This window comes from Telopea speciosissima, chromosome 7 (assembly GCF_018873765.1).
Source record: "Telopea speciosissima isolate NSW1024214 ecotype Mountain lineage chromosome 7, Tspe_v1, whole genome shotgun sequence".
NCBI lineage: Eukaryota > Viridiplantae > Streptophyta > Magnoliopsida > Proteales > Proteaceae > Telopea > Telopea speciosissima.
In genome coordinates, this window is record NC_057922.1 from 9,346,378 (window position 1) to 9,359,549 (window position 13,172).

The 13,172-nt window shown below is 37.1% G+C and overlaps 2 protein-coding genes across 2 annotated transcripts in view; one reads left to right on the plus strand and one right to left on the minus strand.

The window, feature by feature from the left end:
* The window catches only part of LOC122667591 (kinesin-like protein KIN-7E, chloroplastic), a 53,286-nt gene extending 41,417 nt beyond the window's left edge, over positions 1-11,869 (minus strand). Inside the window, exons 1-5 of the mRNA XM_043863926.1 lie at positions 11,822-11,869; positions 11,413-11,777; positions 11,219-11,316; positions 6,480-6,569; positions 1,337-1,389 (exon numbers count right to left, since the gene is read on the minus strand). Coding sequence (XP_043719861.1) covers positions 1,337-1,389; positions 6,480-6,569; positions 11,219-11,316; positions 11,413-11,681 — 510 coding nt within the window. The 5' untranslated portion in view covers positions 11,682-11,777; positions 11,822-11,869. The remainder of the gene's footprint in view (positions 1-1,336; positions 1,390-6,479; positions 6,570-11,218; positions 11,317-11,412; positions 11,778-11,821) is intronic.
* The window catches only part of LOC122667592 (replication factor C subunit 3), a 28,081-nt gene continuing 15,760 nt past the window's right edge, over positions 852-13,172 (plus strand). Inside the window, exon 1 of the mRNA XM_043863927.1 lies at positions 852-867. The gene's annotated coding sequence lies outside the window, so the exon portion shown is untranslated. The remainder of the gene's footprint in view (positions 868-13,172) is intronic.

Here is a 13,172-nt window from a genome sequence, read left to right on the forward strand (position 1 = left end):
AATAAATCTCCACCACCAATCAGTACCATAACCTGCTCCCATCAAACCCTAACCATCACCCATTCAGCCACCATCAAATCCCTAATTGGAATGATTGCACATGCATTCTATTACCAGTCCATAACAGAACCTTTTCCAGCCAATTAAACTTCCATTCAACCATCAAAACCATACTTTTCCACCATTTCCTTAGAGCTTTGCTCCTATTATTAGGCACGTAATATTCTTGGCCCTCGCCCTCTGGACTCCAATTGAACCATTCATTCTATTGGAGGCCCCGATCTGCCAATGATTTAGCAGACAAGTTGGCCAATGGCCAAAGAGGGTGTCACTAGGCTGTTGGAAAGTTTTAGAGATTCTATTCGGCTACTAGATTAGGAGGGAATTTCTCCGATTCTTTTCCTGTATTTTTTCTTTGGGGGGGGCAGTTACTGAAGTTTTAGGGATTCTATTCCGCTACTACATGAGGGGGGAATTTCTCTGATTCTTTTCCTGTATTTTTTCTTCTTTTTTTTTGGGGGGGGGGGTGGCAGTTACTGTTTTGTTTCTCTTTGGACTAAGTCTTGATTCTCGCAAATTTCTTCTGATATCAATATAACTTCTTAATCTATTAAATATCAAAAATTAAAAAGAACAAGCTGTAAACATGTAAGTTAATTTGAAGGAATGCTCAAAAAATTGTAAACTAAGAATCTAACCTGATCTTGAATAAGAATGCATAAACACCAGCTGAAAATCAATAATAAAAGCAACATAAAGCGAATAGCAGAAGATTAAGCTAAAGATCACCTAGGCATGGCTAGGGATACTCCGATGATTTTGAGTATTTAATCTCCAATTCTTTACCTTAATCACACACACACACACCAGCCCGCCCGTATATATAGTCCAAACTACTATTCAGGCTTGAAAATTTGGCTGGAGTACTAAAGGAGTAATTCCTGGTAAGGATTAGCTTCTTTCCTATGAAATTTTATTGCACAGGAGTAAAACATGGTCCAGATTCCTTTTTCTTTTTCTAATGAAATAAAAGAATTTACCAAGGAAAAGAAAGAGTGAGATTCCCCGCTATACAGCAACAGCACAAAATTTTAAAGCATCACAAACAAAACAACTATTCCTCTGAGCCCAATTTCCTATAAACACTGCAGGACAAAGCTCGTTGACCAGATCAGAAGCTAAGCCCAGTAGTAACTAAGAGCAAAAAGGTCTCAAAACTTCTGTTAAAATGAAAACAGCTAATGAATTACATTCTTATTAAATAGATGCATCAAAGCAACTAAACACCCTTGACTGTAAGTGGCTGGTTGGTCAAATAACAAGATGAGTTACTTACATGCATTGTGTGAGTCTTTCCACTACTAGTAACACCATAAGCAAATACAGTGCCTACCAAAATCAGAATAAAACTAACAAGATCATCATTTATGTAAGAGCAAATAATGCATAGTGCAAGAACAAGAGAATAAACTAACAAACTATAGATTATTGCAGTAAATAAAAGATTAAATTTCATCATGCACCGATGCCATAGCAATATAATCTAAAGACAAGAATTCTGATCATATAGGATAAAGACCAAGTCAATGGATGATAGGATCATAGGTCTTCCATATTTTGTCTGTGTAGTTTGTTGCAATTTGCAAAATGAATGCTGAGTTTATCTAAAGTATGCAAAAGAAGCCCGATCAACCATGAACAAGTTAATGGAATCAAAGGACTTTCTTTAAGTAACTTCACAACCAATGATGCAAGACAGATTCAACATCCTCCAGGTAGTGGCCCCACAATACAAGAGGAACCTTAGTTTATTCAGGTACCACCACTCTCTCAACAACGAAGATTTAACACTAGCACAATATCAGAACATCCAATTAAAATCTCACTTCCAACAACTCAAAACCAGCAAATAAAGTTGAGAGACTATAGCAGAACTAGTTAACCAGTACATAGCTGCAACCAAATACTCATTCTATTGTTTAGCTACAACAATAATATAGACCTCTCAAAGACTCAAACATTTTCAACAGTATCCAGAGAAGAAGAAGACCAACAACACACCTTACAACAAGGTTTTAGAACTCGGTTTCGCCCCTGGTTTTGCCAGGCCACGAAACCGAGATATACCGAGATCTCGGCGAGATCTTGCATTTTTCCCCGTCCCAACTCGATCGTGAGTTTCGGTGGCCATATGGCCAAGATAGGTCCTGAAACTTGACATCCACCCTATTTTAGCCCTTCTAAACACAGTGGAAACATTAGTTTTTACAAATTCAAACCCATAATGGTACTTTGACTTCGGACCCTAGGTTGATAGTCTACGGCGTATGTGAATTGTGAGGTCTACCCTAGGCTAAGCCACACAATATTTAGAACTCATATAATTAAAGTAGAGGTGTAAAACAACTTAAATAAGCATTAGGAATTAAAATACATCAACCATAAACCATTTAAGCATTAGGCATAATATTCATATTTCATAATCATATATTCATATATGGTGATGGTTCGACGGTTTGTTAATAATTGTTAGAAACTTGGAAAGAAAGTAAGAGACACAAATTAAACAAATACAAGTATAAGTGTGTACCATTTGAGAGTAGCTAGTACCGAAACGAGTAGTTGAAGGTAAAATAGATATTTTTCACTATTTTGATCATGTTTCTATGAAAAAAATGATCGGTGGACTTTGTATCACATATAATAAATACATAATCAACAAACAAGCATTGATCATGATTCTATGAAAAAATATATTTTTGAGATGAATAGTTACCTAACAGTGTTCTTGAGAAGCAAACCAACACCCTCTCTTGATGTTGAAGCTTGAATGTTGAATCCATAGGCTTTAATCTTCACTTAAAGGTGAGATTTGCCAAAAAAATCCACCAAAGTTGGGTTCTCCCATAACAATAGACCAAGATTGGCGAGAGGAGGCGAGATTTCGACTTTGGGGTCGAAATCTCGCCAAGGGGGGTTATAAGTTATAAGTTGGTCTGGTTCGAGTCGAGACCGAGATATAGGTCGAGATCTCAGCTGAGATATTGTATGTTTTTGGTATCGCATGTGGTTTCGTCTCGAGAGCTGCCAAAATCGAGAAAATAGCCGAGATCTTGTACTATGCCTTACAAATTTCATTTCAATAATCAAAATAATTATTTACACACTATGGATGTCCATTGCCTTGCTACTTTTCAATGCCGAAATACCCTCATTACATAAAGACTCGCTAAAAACTAGGGAACAAAAATTTTGGAAAGCAACCTAACCTAACTAAGTTACTAAAATCCATCCAAGACTCACTTTCTGTTTTGAGTCTGAAATTTAAACGTATTGCTCTGGCTCCTATTATAAGTTTAGCAACTCCACCAGTGTTTAACCTTTATCCTAAACAAATTATATTCCAAAATTGGCATGATAGAAACCTTGCAACAACCTGACACCCTATTGATAAGGTAATCGAATAAATTTTTAAAATGGCACCAAACGCACATAAGTCGGAAAAGAATTGACTTTCCAAAAATATCTCCAGATTATATAGTTCCCTGATTTCATGATGCAACCAGAGATGACATTCGAAAGACAAAAGTTGTTCTTACAGAGAACTGGACAAAAGTGATCGAAACCTGTCAATTTTGATTACACCTGTGCATGCAACGAATTTCTAGGCTCACAACTCACAAGCAGCTCCATGGATGCTAGTTGGAGTTGAGTTCTTTGAGAAGAACAATTACTCAGCCTTTTTTTCTTTTTTGGTACAGTGTTGAGAAGGGAGACTTGAAAGGATTAGAAAGGCGTTTGTATAAAACATACTACCATGCATTCCACCTTGGAGATTTTGAGAAACCTTAACACAATTTTTTTGCTGTTGCCCACTCCACACACACACACCCCATAACTTCATCGTTTAACTCATTAGTTTTATGCCTCTATAGGAAACTACTATTTCGGAGAACCAATTTGGTTTTATGCTAGGAAGATCCAAATTGGATTATACTGGAGAAAAAGCCTACAACAGAGTCCCTAGAGAGTTAATCTGGATTATACTGGAGAAGAGAAGGGTGTCATGTAAATATGTGGACATAATTAAATTTATGTATGATGGTGTGGTGACTAGCGTAAGAACTGTAGGTGGTCAAGGTAGTAAATTTTCAATTACAATTGGGTTACATCAAGGATCAGCCTAAAGCCCTTATTTGTTTGCACTTATCACACATACAAGATGAGGTTCTTTGGTGTATGCTTTTTGTGGATGAGACAAAAGCAAAGATTAACGCCAAGTTGGAGCTATGGAGATCAATATTGGAAACAAAAGGTAATGTAGAAAGGGTTCAACTAAGAACCACTCTACAGTAGGATCGATGACAAGTTGCAGCAGAACTTCAAAATAGCAATAAAATTAGAATTAGTAACTTAGGAGGTAGAGATCAAACCAGCAAACAGAACTTCACCAAACTTAGGTTGAGCAGAGGTGGTGTTGAACGGATCTTATACTCCAAAAATCAGCCAATTCTGATGGCTGAATGTTGAGATGTAAAGAGGGCTTGAAATTAGAAACCAGCCTTCAAAATAGAAGGTTATAATATCAATCTGGCCAGCAGTTGGGGAAACTGAGCACAGTCGAATGAAGAGTAGGATGTGCCCTCAAGATGCCCTGAATATGATCACAAAAGGGTAAGAGGTTGCTGGGCTCTGGAGTCTCGAAGTGGCAGCAGGTTCTGATGGAGGAAACTGAGCTGCAGGCCCTCAGTTGATGGTGTAATCGACAGCAGCAGTGTTGGTTGTTGATCAAGGTTGCAACCAGGCCTTCACAGATGTAGCAGCAGCAGTGGTTTGCTCTCTCACAGCAACAGTAGCAGCAGGGGATCGACTGGCAGTAGGAGGAAGAAGATAAAAAAGAAGATAAATGGGCATAGGGGTTTCAGCTCTCTCAGTCAGGCTCTCTCAGCCCTTCATCCTCCCACCAAGACACAAAATTGCACAAAAGCAATATTCATTCATCTTCATAAATCGTTAGGAGGCTCCTAAGAGCTCATACATATTTATGGGCAGCTATGGCTTGCATTACAAGTAAAAGAAAATTAGAAACTTACAAGAAAAGGGAACAAACTGAAAATAGGAACTAAAGCCTACGTTCTAAACCTGAAATTAGAAACTAAACCGAGCTAAGGTTTCTTAATAGACAACCACAAAATATCTAAGAGAATAATTCTACAATAGAAACAAAACTGAACTCCTAAATCCCCCACGCATAGACAAAATTGACTCTTCTAATAAAGCCTCCATGCAATCTGGTCTTGGGCCCCACAGGATCTCCTAGTAATATTCCAACCAAGGCAAATATGGGGCTGTGACACTGTTCAAGTGAACAGTGTTTTGGTCTTTTCTTCTTCATGTTTTGACAAACATCAAAAGGTCTTAAGCTAAGTAGAACTAAGACGGAGTATATGGTGTGCAACTTTAGCCACACTAGGATGGAGAACGAGGTGGTGAAAATCAATGAGAGGGAAATTCCATAAAGTGGTTATTTTAGATATCTAAGCTCTATCATAAATAAAGAAGGTAACATAGATGATGATATTGCTCAGAGGATTAAAATAAGGGATGGATGAAGTGGAGAGGTAAGTCCAATGTGTTGTGTGATCAGCATATTCTTTTAAAGCTTAAAGTAAAATTTTATAGGCCTGTCATAGGAGCAGTTGTGATATATAGAGCAGAAAGTTGGGCAGTTAAGAAGCGTCATATGAATAAACTAAGTGTAGCAGAGATGAGGATGTTGAGATGAATCTGTGGCAAAACTTGGAAGGATAAAGTAAGGACTGACCATATTAAGCTGGACTAGGAGTTGCTCTGATCCAAGATCAGCTTCGAGAGAGTTGTTTGAGGTAGCATGGCCATGTTCAACCGAGACCTTCGGAGGCCCCAGTACAGAGAAGTTATTTGATTCAGATTGAGGGAACCAAAAGAGCAAGGGGCAGGCCTAAAATTACCTTAGGTGAAGTGGTGAGGAAAGACATGCTTAGCTTAGGCCTCGTATCATGTATGACTTCGAATAGAGCTGTTTGGAGAGCGTTATGTTGTTGATGATGACGATAGACCAATGGACCATAAAGGACTATTAAATCAGCATCCCTGTCATATAATATATTATGCAATCATATGGTCATCTTTAATTGAAATTTATGTATTAAACTAATAGGTAATAGCTTACAATATCATCTTAATTTAAAAGTTGATATGAAAGCCTTCTCCTCCACACCACCAAAAGAAAGCTAACTTCCACGTCTTGCTTTCTTGTATATCCTTCAAACCATCTCAACTACCAAACAAAAAATTAGAAGATTTTCTAAACAAGAACATACAGCATGAACTAAAGCATTTATGACAATGTCACTGGAATCCTCCCACAGCCCCGTTATCATATAAGCCTCTCTTATTGTGGATTGAAAAGAATATTTTCAGTAAAGAAATGGAGTTACCATTAATTCCTTCCATAGCACCACTTACAACATGCTGAGCAGCAACATCATACACATGGCGTGTGGTTGTTGCAGGCCCAAATACTTTATCTGCAAAACCAAAATTTAATAATTGACATTTTAGAGAATGAAACAATCAATTCTAGATAATATAGAACAAAGAAATATTAAATCTAGGCTGAACAGAAGGAGAGAAAGAGAGAGAGAGAGAGAGAAGGGGGAGATTCACACTTAAACAAGGTTCAAGGTTGCAGTTTCGAACCTGGCTTCGACCAGGCTCAAAACCAAAATATTTCGCAAAACGGCAAAACTTCGATTGAAACCTGGAAGGTTTCAGTTGCTGGTTTCAATTGATGGTTTCGATGCCCAAATGGCAAAATCAGTTCCCAAAACTTCTAGGAAACCCTATTTTAGGCCTTTTAAACATAGTGAAACCCTTCGATTGTAAAAAACACATACAAAATGGTAATTTGACTTTGGACCTTAGGTTGGTGGTGTACACGGTACGCTATAAGATGCTGTATACACAAAATTTAGTACTTGAACACACATAATTCAATTAAAACAACTAAAATATGCTTTAGGAATGAATAAGCATATAATTAGAAACCATTTCATAATTATCAAATATTATTCATGGTTTTATTACAAAGATATGGGAATGAATTGGCCAAAAATCACAAAATCTGAGGTTTCTAGGAAGTTTCCCTCTTTGGAGTCGAAACTAGCGAAATGATTCCGAAACTCAAAACATGATCAAAATTTCGATTGAAACCATGCATTTTATACAAAGGGTTTGAACCGAAACGACCGAAATCCAAAACATGGTCGAAATTTCGCTAAAACTATGAAATTTCAGTCAAAACATTGCAATTCTTCAGTAACGCAGGCTATTTCGTTTCAACAACCTGCAAAACCGAAATATTTTGGTTGGTTTCACGAAATTTCGTCGAAACCTTGCACCATACTCTTAAGATGGAAGTTTCTACGATCTGCCATTCAGATTCATCTTTATTATCACTCGTCCATGGCTTTCAGTTTCCAATATTCCATTCTATATGGTCAGCAAGTCTAGGAGCAGAAAGCATGCCTCGAGAAATGGTTGAAAGCTCTTTGATGGAGAATTTGACAATGATCTTACCGAAAACTGGGTGTGACTGAGCTGAGACTCTAATCAATTTTTTATATGGTGGAAGCAGTTACCCCCTTCATATTTTCTAGTGATATTGAAGCCTTTGGTATTTTCGAATGCAAAATTCTTCGCTTTATGGCTTAGAATTGAGGACAGATAAGTAGTTGCCTCTAATTTGATTTGACGTCTGATATTCTGATTCCTATACATGTATCCAATTTATGGACTACCATTTCATCCCTACAATCTCATAGATCGAAAAAGTACACAGCAATCCATTCAATGAAATTGCTCACTTTTGCCACTTTTTTTTTTCTAAATGACTATTTCAACCAATCTACGTCAAAAGAAATAAGAATGTGAAGAGATATGAGCATTTTTTGAGGGGTCTTTTGGGGGGGGGGGGGGGGGAGGAAGAGGGGCGAGGTTAACCCATTCTTTTTTAATTAGTCGTCAGAATTAAACAAATAATGTCATGAGGAATCAATAGCACCAAAATTTCATGCCCCTGCACAGGGTTAGAAGAATGGTGGATGAATTTATACAAACAACAGAGAGAAATTTGGGGAAGAACAATAATTCTAAAAAATTAAAAGGTTGCAAACACGATGTAATAACTCGTATATTTATATGTTGATTAAATGGAAGTTAAATTTACCATACAACATTTAAAAAAATTTAAAAAAAAAAAAACTTTTATTAGCTTAAAAATAATTAAAAATTACAAAGATTTTAAGACTTTTTCTACAAGTAACAGTTAGTTATTAAATTTAAAATAAAAATTTAAGATCAAATGCAAAATATTATGATAATTACCTAGTGTTTAATCTCCAATAGTACAATAGACGGAGAGAAGAGTAGTGATTTGCCAGAATATTCAGAAACAGAAAACTGCATTTTGAAGATAAGTTCAGGTCTAAAATTCAGTAGTTGATAAAGATAATGCATCACTCATTTTCAGTGTTTTAGACAACTTTAACAATTAATTTTACAATTTTCCTCTAGAAGGGATGAGCAAATACTATGCAACAGCTTGATTCTTTGTATTTGTTAGCCTTCTATAACAAAGCTCAACATGTTGGCTTGCTTTTTTCAATGGCTAATAGATATCAAGTCATGCTTTTGTTTGGTCAACAAAAACATATATGAAAGGAAAGAGAACAAAGAAGGCATTCTTCTAATTCTTGAAGTGTCACCAATGATAACGTACAGAACCCATAAATCTCAAATCATCAACACTCATTTGCTGAATCAAAAAGGTAATAAGAGACTTTATTATAAAAAGGATTTCAAATTTTATGCTGATCCAATTGACAATGACGGAAGAAGTATGTCTTAAAATCCAATATTTTTTGAAGGGATGGGCAAGCTCTTCATTTTTTATAGGGCATATCATTGGGGTTGGGATTTTCTTGGCTCCTAAATAAAAGATGAGAATATTGAGATCCAAAAATGCTGAAAATATATTGAATGTATTCGCTTCTTGGATCTAGGATATTGTGACTAGAAAATAGACTTCCGTTTCTTGGGGCAGATGATTCTCTCTTTCTATCTTCCTCATTAGGTAATAAATCCTTTGTACATGTCTCTTACACTCTCTCTTTGAGGTTTACACCCCCTACCGACACAATTCATTATCTAACTTATAAGAGAGATGTAGCTTTAATATAGAGAGACAGAGGAAGGAATAAGAAAATAAAATTTTTGACCCAAATGCAGGCACACTTCCCACCTATTACCTACACAATCTAGAATTCAAGCCATCTCCCTTATGGGCAAAAGTAAAGGTCTTCAGTCTTGATGAACAAAGCCCCTCGGTTGAACAATTCCGATTACCTGCTAGATTTTACATATCTGGATCAGAGTGAGCATATTAGCTGATTCATATTGGTAATGCCCGTCCCCAGTCTTGCCGATACCACCAATATCTGAGAAGACAGCTGATATTTGGCCGATATCCATACAGATTGGCCATGCATTAGTATTGCTGATTGCTGAACTGACCCCATTCAACTATTTAAATCCTTTATTGCTGTCTCTCAATAGTTATTTCACTTGATGGAAAAATAGTTCCCTAATATGACAGGAACACTACCAATGATATACAGTACATCTTCGTTTTCCATTGAAAGTAAGCCTAGGAATGCTTCCTAAAATATTTTCTAGGATTATTGATATTGAATAAGTTGAAAGCACCTCTAACACTAGTTCCACTTTTGGAAGACCCGGTGTTATATCACCAGATCTCAATTTTTCAAATGTACGTGTAACTAATGTATCTCCTTCATAAAGGATTTCTCCATAATGGCCATGAACGCTAGCTCCTAGAATGGCCAAATAGGACTTAGTTGATCCTAATAATAAAGGGTCAACATGAACAATTAGAACTTGATCAGATTTTAGATGTGATATTTTTTTGGATATACATACATTTCCACAAATAAACTTTCCCAGGTTAATTATTGTCGATGTCTCTTCATAATAGTCATGATGGAGAAAATACCAATCCAATTTAAATGAAATTAAAAATGATGTTAATGCATGGATCGGCCATCGGGATTATAATTTTTTCCATTTTCATCTATTACATATATGTAAATACTTGGAAATTATGTTTTAAATTTTCAAATTGAATTCAGGTTAATTAGCTCGACTGGAAGAATTCAATGGTACACCATATTTGTGTAAACCACATTGCAGAACTGTTGCATTCTCATGTTTCTCTATCACCAAAGTGGTAGACTGGTAGGGCCAGCAAATCACAAATGGGTTAGTGTAGCCAATTCTGTATAGAAGACCACAACCATAGTTCAAATCTCGCCAAGATCTCGGCGAGATCTCAGAAATCTCGGAAAACTCGAGCTAGTCGAGATGAGATAGCATACGAAACACAAAAATGTCAAATCTTGAAAATCTTGACCGAGATTTTGAATATTTCGAGAAATCTCAGTGAAATCTCAAATATTTCGAGAATCTCAACCTCCTCAATACTCATAAAGTCATAGTATTGTATTGTTGGGACTTGGGAGTTAAGAATTGAGTGTTTTTTTTTTTTCAATTCGAACCTTTAAATATGTTTATTAAGCCTAAAACAAGCTTAGCTTAAAGTTTCGGAGCCAACTATGGCCATATGCCCACCGAAACATAATTTTGAAACACAAAAAAAATGCACTGTCTCACCGAGATCCGAGATCTCGAGATCTCCGAAAACTCGACCTGGTCGAGACCAAGTTTTAGAACCTTGACCACAACCATGATATCATTCTAAACCAAATCTCAAAATACATTAACCTACGCCCTAAGGGAGTGGTGCACCCCAAACTTTGGTTCTCCTTCATGACTCACGATGGCCAAATGGGTCCCCTACACTTTGGTTGCTGAATATATCAATGCTATCTTCAGCGAAGCAACCAATGGCAGCATCGAACCTCTAGGCTCTAACTTAAAAATCTTCTTAGAAAGAGGTTAATTCATTTCTTCCCTAGTATGTCAATGATACATTGATACCAAATGATTCTCAGTAATCAATACCTTCCAGAAATACCAATAAACAATAAAGTGAAAGAAAACAAACCAAAACAGATAAAAGAAGGAGCTTGCTACAAACCAAAACCATAAGAAACCGAAGGATTATACTCGTTTCGAACAGTGTAATCTCCATCAGCATACCAAGCTATCTCATCCCCCTTATTAATCTCCCGACCGCTGCCCAAGCCACAACGAATAAACCAACTTTAAACTACGAAATGGAGCCAATAATGTACAGAAACAGAGAACAACAAAAGGTTAACTCTGGAGTACCTGAGAGGACGAAATCTGACTGTAACAGTGACATTCTCCTTAGCCTTACTGAAATCAGGTGGGTCCAAGCTCGGCGTAGACGGGCTAATGGAGTTCGCCGGCGACACCATGAGCTTCGAGGAAGGAGGTCGAGACACCGATGGAGTCTTCGGACGAGCTCCGGTCTTAGACAACAGCGGAGTCGGAGATGGTGCCGCCGGTGACTTCCGAGACCGGTGAGGCGAGATACTGGACCTCGATCTTTGGGTTCTCGAACTGATCCCAGACATTATGTTGAGTGACAGAGGAGCTTGAAATGGTCGACTGAGCTCTGATGAAGCTCAAGAACAACTTGTGAAATGTGAAAGAAATGAAAAAGCAGAGAGGGAACAACTTGTGAAATGTGAAAGAAATGAAAAAGCAGAGAGGGAGAGAGAAGCATCGGGAGGAATTGAAGAAGACAAGCGCTTGGTCACATGCCCCGGTATCTGCCTCGTTCGTCTTTGGTCCCTCCAAAAATATGCCTTTCTTTTCTCTGCTCAGTCCTCATTGGTGTTCTTCTTGAAACGTTTGTACTGGAAATTACGAAAATGTCCTGACATTTTCCCTCGCATGGATGAGTGAAATTGAACCATACTGAACCTAGTGGACCGGGTTAGGTCACTAGATTCTAGTCCAACCCGCCAGCCACCTGATACTGTATCAGATGGATATAAATGCGCTGGGTTGACAATAAACCGTGACCTGCTGCCCGGTTCAAATTTTGAGTCTTTCTGTGGTTGGGACTGGGAAAGTATCTTTCGCGGCTAGGGAGTTGGGATCCGTGTAAGGTATCGCAGAGAATCAGCTCGCGGCAGATCGCATTTGGAACTTGGAAGTCCCGCTCTCTTCCATGGTTCAAACTTCAAAATTTTTCCAAAACATTGAAATCTCATATGGGAGTGGGGCAGACCCCCTCCCATACGCTTTCAATATATTCACTTACTTATGAGATATGTGTGAGTTGTTTTTTTAAACCGGAAAAAGAGAGAGAGAGAGAGTTTTTTTTTAGTATTAAGTTTTCCATCACTCACAATGGAGAAGATTATGTGACACTGTTATTGGATTCTAGGTTCATCATTAACTCTAATCCTTATTGTTTATGGAATTATGGTCTAAAATATTGTACTTCTAATATACCAAAAAAAATTGTTACCAAAAAAATAATACTCTTCTTCTTTAGTCCAATGAAAAAGGTCAAATACGGTGATTGAATAGATTTTTTCTTCATTTTGAATGGAGAGAGACTGGTCTTAAGGTCTATATTCTTTCTTGTTTTATTAAAAAAAAAAATTTACTCATTGTAGCTGTTGTGACCTGACCATCCGATCACATGTTTAGAGAAAATACTATATAGGTGTATCCTCTGTTTTATGGATTTTCTAATGCCCAATATCCCATTTGCAACATTAAGATAGGACAATGAGCCCCCATTTGCACAACCCCTTAAGCTTCATTTCTTAATGCTCAAAAAATAAAGTAGAGAATGGTAAAAGGTTTTGTGCACAGTTCTTTCCCTTCTCACAGTAGGGTCAAATTGACATAACCTCCTCCAATTTGACACTTTCATAACCTGTCCCCTTTGTATATTACATATTTTGGACACAAACCCTAAAATAAAAGTTTATGCTGCTTCTTTTCACTTCGTTTGTGACAAACTCTATATTTAGATATTTTTTTTCCCACTTCAATTCACATTGAAACAAATAAAACAGAGAAAAGTATAATTTTTATAAGTATAC